General features: G+C 37.1%; 1 protein-coding gene across 6 annotated transcripts in view; it reads right to left on the bottom strand.

Annotated features, from left to right (window-relative positions):
- The window catches only part of RBL2 (RB transcriptional corepressor like 2), a 50,099-nt gene that overhangs the window by 13,697 nt on the left and 28,371 nt on the right, over positions 1-8,031 (bottom strand). For 5 of the 6 annotated variants that reach the window (XM_031954505.1, XM_031954507.1, XM_031954506.1 and 2 more), the window contains 7 exons: positions 7,227-7,499; positions 6,814-7,088; positions 6,533-6,709; positions 6,358-6,429; positions 5,760-5,862; positions 4,951-5,156; positions 3,136-3,300 (listed from right to left, as the gene is read on the bottom strand). In XM_031954505.1, coding sequence (XP_031810365.1) covers positions 3,136-3,300; positions 4,951-5,156; positions 5,760-5,862; positions 6,358-6,429; positions 6,533-6,709; positions 6,814-7,088; positions 7,227-7,499 — 1,271 coding nt within the window. The remainder of the gene's footprint in view (positions 1-3,135; positions 3,301-4,950; positions 5,157-5,759; positions 5,863-6,357; positions 6,430-6,532; positions 6,710-6,813; positions 7,089-7,226; positions 7,500-8,031) is intronic. The other variant, XM_031954509.1, reaches the window with a different exon arrangement.

Here is an 8,031-nt window from a genome sequence, read left to right as displayed (position 1 = left end):
GGAACTCATCTCTGGGTCATCAAAGAGAAATGAAATATTCCTTAGTAATATGGACAAAGGGTTCTAGTGTACAATTAAAGAATCTGAAAAGAACTATGACCAATAGATGCAAAAATTCACACAGGGAAGGGGGATCGAGCACTAAGCACCTAGATCTATAAAAAAAGAAGGCTCTATCCCCAAAAGGCAGTGAATGCTTTGAGGAAGCAGTTTAAAACTAGGAAAAAAAAAATAAAGAAAAAAAAACACAACAGCAGTTCTTTGTGCTTCAAGGACAGCCATATGCTGTTAGGAGAAGGATAAGAGTGGGAGGAAGAAGACTAGTAGTAGTAGTGTTGGTATAGTGATTCCTTGCTGAGAATGCTAAAGTTGCTAATTGTCACCTGAAAATACAATATAAGTGTATGCTATTTTCCCACGGTTTCAAGATATGATAAACTTCTAAGATTTGTGAAATCAGATGACTATCACCCCACTCCGGTGCCCAAAAATAATACCAGATAGGCAAGAAAGTACTATTAAATATGCAAAATGCTTGAACATAAAACTGAAGATCTTGGAAAAACAGGTAGCACTGTCATCATTACTACCCACAAAAAGCAAGAAAATGAGAAGCGGCAGATCTGGAAAGTGCCTAATGGTGACTAAGATGTAGACTGCTAAAACAGGAATGACAGGTGTTTAGACCAAAACTGATCAGACATGCCTACTAAGGGCTGCTAACAAAGCATTCGCCTCATGTCTTGAAAAAGAATATTTAACTGAAAAGGGAAGGGATGAGGCAAACAACTGCCAATGTATATTCATCAAAATTTACAATAAGGAATGGTCACAATGTAGGAAGAATAGCAGATAAAGCCTTAAGTTCATGAGACAAAAATCCAAGAAAAGGTGCCACTGGTTTTAGCTGTCTATAAAAAGTATACAAAATGAGAGACAAAAAGCAACATAACTATGATTCTAATGTAAAAATACAAATTTGGCTTTGTAATCATCACTGAGATTTGACTAAATTATGATTCAATAAGATATACCTTAATCAAAAGGAACAGACTAGGGAGGGAGGTAAACTGTAAAGAAAAGTAAACAGATACAGTTTATAGAAGGATGCTTCATTCTGCCTGTATAGAAAGATGCAATAACTGGGGAAACAGTAGGGAACGGATCACAAGGCAGCACTAAGAGTAGGGGGATTTCAATTTTCTATATAGTAGAACAGTTAATAATTTTCCAAAGAAGTTCAATTTCAACTTAAAAAGTGGTCTCTGGTGAAGTGGTAGGGATATGTACTTGACCCTGTGTTGTCTAATCAATGATTTGGCTAAAATTTTATCTAACATGCTTATTACATCAGGAAAGAACATTGTAAAGACTAAGGGATCAGTGAAAGGTTTTATACTTGATTTCAAAAATTATTTTTCAGAAATACAAGCCAGAATTTGGAAATATGCTCAAAAAATTATCAAACTGTGCATACCCTTTGATGCAGCAGTGTTACTACTGGGCTTATATCCTAAAGAGATCATAAAGAAGGGAAAGGGACCTGTATATGCTCAAATGTTGTGGCAGTTTGTAGTGGCCAGAAATTGGAAACTGAGTGGATGCCCATCAATTGAAGAATGGCTGAATAAATTGTGGTATATGAATGTTATGGAATATTATTGTTCTGTAAGAAATGAATAGCAGGACGATTTCAGAAAGGCCTGGAGAGACTTACATGAACTGATGCTGAGTGGAACGAGCAGGGCCAGGAGATCATTATATACTTCAACAACAATACTATATGATGACCAATTCTGATGGACGTGGCCATCCTCAGCAATGGGATCAACCAAATCAGTTCCAATGGAGCAGTAATGAACTGAACCAGCTACGCCCAGAGAAAGAACTCTGGGAGATGACTAAAAACCATTACATTGAATTCCCAATCCCTATATTTTTGCCCACCTGCAATTTTGATTTCCTTCACAGGCTAATTGTACAATATTTCAGAGTCTGATTCTTTTTGTACAGCAAAATAACGGCTTGATCATGTATACTTATTGTGTATCTAATTTATATTTTAATATATTTAACATCTATTGTTCATCCTGCCATCTGGGGGGACGGTGGGGGGAAGGAGGGGAAAAATTGGAACAAGAGGTTTGGCAGATGTCAATGCTGTAAAGTTATCCATACATATAACCTGTAAATAAAAGGCTATTAAAATAAAAATTAAAGAAAATACAAGCCAGGGAAGGCATAGCTATATAAGTTCACCTGAAAAAGATCTGTCTTAGTGGACTTCAAGATCAGTGAATCACCTATGGCAACCAAGAAAGCAAACTGTCCTAAGCTGTACTAAGCAAGGCAATATTTAATCCTAATGAAGTGATGGTCCAATTGTGCTTTGCCCTAATCAAGCCAAAGTTAGAAGGCAACATTCAGTTATGAGTATTACATTTTAAGGATACTGATAAGACATAAAACAAGAGTAGAAGTCATATACTTCTTTGAAAATCTGGTGAAATATTGACACCACAATGATACTTTTGAAAGCATAAAACACACAGGATTACAAAGGAAGCCAATTATGCTGAAAATATAGTTTTCAAAATTTTTTTTAATTAACAAAATGTTTTTTAAGGGAAGCTGATCAGTATGGTAAAGGGCCTCCAAATCATGGCAATTCCAGATCAACTGAAGGAACTGAGGATTTTTAGCCTGGAGAAAACATTAAAGCATAAAAAAGAGACCATATCATAATTGTCTTCAAACATTTAATGAACTGTCATGGGGAAGACAACTTTGGCTTATTTTATTTGGCTCCAAAGGACAGAAGAAAATTGCAAAAGCAGATTTGGCTTTATATAAATTAAAGAAAAACAGAGGTATCCATCCAAAGCCAAATGGACTCCCTCAAACAAAAAGCAAGATGATCACTTTTCAGATATGGTAGAAGGAATAATCTTGTTCAACTATTTTTTCACTAAAGCCATGATTATCTAAGGATAGGTCTTGTTTTGAGCACTTGCTACTCTGCCTTTCCCTTTATTATTAATGATTGATTCTGAGTAGTTAGTATGAAATACTTTTCCTATACCTATCTGTTACAGCATTGGGCAGATTGATTCTAAGATTCCAAACAGCTCTCACCTTTGAAGGGCTACTGCTGAAATAGTAGAAAATCTTTTCCCGAGGAGAAAGCATCATTTCATTCTTATGGGGGGAAATGTAGACAGGGTGGTTTTGGGACAACTGTATTCGACGAGGGGAACCTGTTCTTACAAATGGATAAGGAGATAGTGGAGGAACATCAGTCTGTTAAATAAAAAATTATAAAACTGTCAGTACCCATTCTGAGGCAAACAAGTAGTAACATTTAGGCTAATTCTACTGTGTAGGGAAAGCCACATGACTGATTAGTACTCCCATTTCCCGGAATGCCAAGATAATCCCACTCTACATGCACAAGTGATCCCATGCTATCCTTCTCTAGCAGATTACTCCTCTACCACCTCTACTCTCACTTATCTTCAATCCTTTCCTATCTACAGGCTACATCACTACCACTTACAAACATGCCCAGATCTCCCCAATCCACAAAAAACCCTCACTTAATCCATTTATTTTGGCTACATATCCCTCCCTAGTTATCAAATCCTTGTCATTTTTTTGATCTCCCTATGGTTTTCCACATCATTGATGACTTTCTTCTTAACACTCTCCTTTCTAGATTTCTATTGGCTGCTTTCTACTTGTTCTCTGATCCTACTTGTTTGACCTTTATAATTTCCTTTAACTGGATTGTTTCATCCAGGTCACACCTACTGAGTGTTAGTCTCCCTAAGGCTGCATTCTAGGCCCTCTTCACCTAATAGGCAATTTGAATTCAATGATCACCCCTTTGCTGATTATTCTCATATTCTGATTATACTTATTTAGCCCTCTCTGCTGACCTTGAGTCTTACATCTTAAATTGTTCATATCTAAAAGTGAATTTAATCCTTTCCTCCTTTCTAACTTCCTTATTCCTGTTGAAGACACTACTATCCTCACAGTCTAAAAAGCTTAACTCCTCACTCATTCCCCAACCCCCATCAAATACTGCCAAATCCTGTTGATTTTATCCTTACAACTTCTCAGATATATGTCCCATTTTTAACTGACACACCACCACCTTGGTGCAGGCCCTTTAACACATAATTCCTAAATTGCTGCAATAGTCTATTGGTTGCTCTTCCTGCCACAAATCTTTTCCTACTCCTGGCCATTCCTTCACTCTGCTGTCAAATTAAACTTCCTAAAGTGCACGTCTTACTGTGTCACCATCCTACTCAATACCCTCCAATGACTTTCTGTAATACTTCAATGGCCAAATCCTCTAGCATTTATAACTAGCTTCTTTGCTTTTCTTTGGACAACATGCTTTCTGACTAAAGGCATTTTTCCCTGGCAGTCTCCCATGCGTGAAATGCTATCCCTCATCTCTTGGCTTCCATGGTTTCCTTCAAGTCCTAGCAAAAATCTCACCTTTGATAGTAGGGCCTGAAGGCTAGATGAAGCCAGTGAAGTCATTTGCTAAAGCAACTGCAGGTGATGATGAGCTGAAAGCTAGGTACAACTACCCCTCCACTGTTTAAGTTAAATAAATTGGTAATTTTGGATGACCCCAAATGATATTATAAATATTAAAGCACAGTGCCTGGCACACAGTAAGTGCTTAATATTTACTGTATGTCTGACATAATTAATTTTGTGCTACTGTGGAAAATGGGTTGGAATGTATACTCCTTTAATATTTCAAGAACACTTTACTATAATAACAAACCATAGTACTATGGTACTACTTTTGTCAAATTTGTCAGTCTTCCCCTTAAATAAATTGGTTTAATTTTTCAAATTAAATAAAAAAAAACTCAGAAATTAATTCATTGCTGAAAATTAGTGAAGATAGTAGTTTAAACTTACTGTGTTTGCTTGAGAGTATTTTCGGGCAAACGTTTGAATTTGTTCTACATAGATGTTGTTGTAAAACTGAATGAGATCTCCCCTCTCTTCCTCTTCAATGTCACTATTGGCACCAGTGAGACGAGTAGGAGTTGGAGGGGCACTGTTGGGCTGTGGGACTGGCAAAGTACTACTAGACCTCATGACTGGGCTGGAGTCTCTGCTTGCTAGAAGAGATATAATAAAAAGTATTAAATAGTATCTTGCTAAACCAACTTGGTTATCTATCACAAGCATTGCTTTGTTATACTATGTCAGAAAAGAATGTTTGCATTAGAGTAAATTTGACTTTTGTTTATATCTTCTGACCCCATGGCATGTAGGGATGTTATTTGTAGTATACCATAACTGCAAACTTATTACTACATTACAATCAAGTAGAGTGCTAGGTACACAGTTAATCATTCAAACCGTTTTTTTCATTTTTTATGACTAAAGCACTTTTGAACTCCAGATGACAAATTGATGAGCCACTTGAGGCAAATAACACATAAAGTCTGTTTACTTAGCTGAGTTTTAAATGATCAGTTAGAAAAATGCCTTCCTTATTCACCCTATCCTCACAAGATAAGTACCAATATTTTCAGATGCTCAGGCTAAGCAAATTGAATTACCTTTATCTACTACCAATTGCCATAAAACCAAAGAGAAAGATTCTTAACAGATATCATCTTTGAACATCATCCAGGAAGTATTTTTCATGAATTTAATGTATAATTTCTTTTCTACTAAAATGGCATTCCCAATTGGTTCATTAATGTGCTACTTACTTCTGTCTTTGTTCACTTCTGTAGGGGAATTCTGGTGGCTTCTACTATCACTGCTACCAGAATTTCTTCTCCTCCTCCTCTTAATTAAGACACTCCTATATACCTGAAGAGAGAGTCAAAGAATTAATATAATATGAGGGTACCCAATAACAAATCCAATTCCTCTTCCCATTTTTATTACATACTAATCTGAACTTCTTGATATTCAAATCTACATATTGATTCATTATAATTGCTTTTGAAGAAAAGGAAAATCCAGTGATTTGGTCAATGTTTGTAACTCTAAATTATTTTTGTCTATTTTTTCACATCTAGTTGAAAAATCATCTTAGTGGGGAAAAGGTCATTAAGGGAGATAAATTTCTTAATTCATGGTCAAATTGAAGAGACAATGAATACCTATTTAATATGACTGCTTTCTGAAAGCCCATTTAACAATTAAAATTGCCATATAAAAAAGAATCAAGTTTTTACATGGAATAAAGTTCCCAGTTATTTCTTCTGAGGAATTTAAAAATGTGTTTTAAATACATTTTGACTTAATTGGGCTGATTTTTATGTTTTCTACATCCCTGGCCAAAATTACAAGTATACTTACCTGGCTCCGAGCCTGTGGTTGTGTCCTATAGCAACGCATTATATTCTGGAAGGATTTGTCTTCTTTTGTGACCTGAAAAAAATAGCAGGTGGGGGAGAGGAAAGGAGATGTCAACAACTCTTTCCAGGCCCTTTTCAATCATCAAATTCTTTTTTTGCTTCACAGTGATCATTACCTTTGCCATCACATAAATAGCACACATTAATAGCTGGTCTAGATGTCTATCCATCATAAGCTCAGGACATTGCACCACAGAGAATTCAAAGCAGGTCCAGATTTTTTTCCTTAACTCATCAGAAATATCTAGCTTAGCACAGAGATCCCGGAGACGAACACTTGCTAAATGGTAAACCTGTTGGAACGACAAAGCAATTTCAATTTAGGCTCTATATAACTTGTGTTCCTACAAATGTCCACATTATTATAGTGTTGGGGTGATTGCAAAAGAAAGAGTACCTTTCTAAAGAAGAGGGATAAGGAGCTTGTTTTCTTGGGCCTAATGCTGGTTAAAGGTTGGTTCTGTCTCTGCTGTTGTCCAGTGGAGGAAATCTGTTGATTAGTCACCTGACTTGGGACCTGCAAGGCTGTTCCTGTCACCTGTTGAGAGCTCAAGGTCCCAGCCAGGGCTTGGGCACTGAGGGGCTGAATGGAGCCAGTCATACCTTGAGTCTGACTGCCAACACTGACCTGGACTGGGAAGAATGTTATCCCTCCATTTTCATTGGCAATACCTATAGTTTGTTACAGAGAAATATGAAGAAAATAAAAACATGAAAAATCTTCGGAAAGGGATTCTCACTTCAGCCTTTGGTTCTCCAACTTCATATCAAAATAACTTAGCATACCCCCAACTCCAGCAACCATCTAACCTTGTACTGGGATTGTCACGGTTTGCCCATTATTGGCTGTTACGGTGGCAGTTGCCATGGTAACCAATGTCTGTCCAGGGACTGGAGTGACAGACACAGAATCCGCTGTTACATTTTGCAATGGCACTGGATTAACAATGGACTGTGGGGAAACCCTCACAGGTGCACCACTGTCAGAGGGACCATCATTTTCCACAAAAAGCCTTCTTCGAGTAGTGCTGGTTGTTGGGGAACTGTATCTGTCATATAATGTAGTAGGAGATGTTGTCAGGCCTGAGGACAAAACAACAAATTTTTAAAAACCATTTCACTTCTAGAGACAGTTAAGTGAATACTGTTATACACAAGACCAATTGTAACTACGCTCTAAAAAGGAGATCTAAAAAACAAAACAAAACATGGAAACTGCATCATAATTAGTAATTTTTGACCCAGAGCAAGCAGCATGAAATGTATTGCAGAAAAATTCACTTGCAGGTGGGGTAAGCTTGTAGATCTGGTTCACTTGGGAGTGCCAGCAGGTGATAGCTTCTTACTTTAATTCTTCTGGGAAAAATGAGGCTAAAAACTCAGTTGTTGTTTCTGTGTTGGCTATGAAAGAGAAACCGGCCCCAGAAGACTGAACTAGGAACAATGGGTGGCAAAACAATGCCAATAGTCAAATTGAAATTTAATGTCAGGAAGAGCATTTGAGCTCTCCAAGTGTGGAACAATCAAGACAATTTGGGAGGCAGTGGATATGAACTACCTGGAGATCTACAAACAGATGCTCATGATTCTGTGTCAGGGATGTTATAGAGGGGAT

This window comes from Sarcophilus harrisii, chromosome 2 (genome assembly GCF_902635505.1).
Source record: "Sarcophilus harrisii chromosome 2, mSarHar1.11, whole genome shotgun sequence".
Lineage (NCBI taxonomy): Eukaryota > Metazoa > Chordata > Mammalia > Dasyuromorphia > Dasyuridae > Sarcophilus > Sarcophilus harrisii.
The sequence above is the reverse complement of the archived record's forward strand: the minus strand, read 5'-3'. Positions and strand labels throughout refer to the sequence as shown.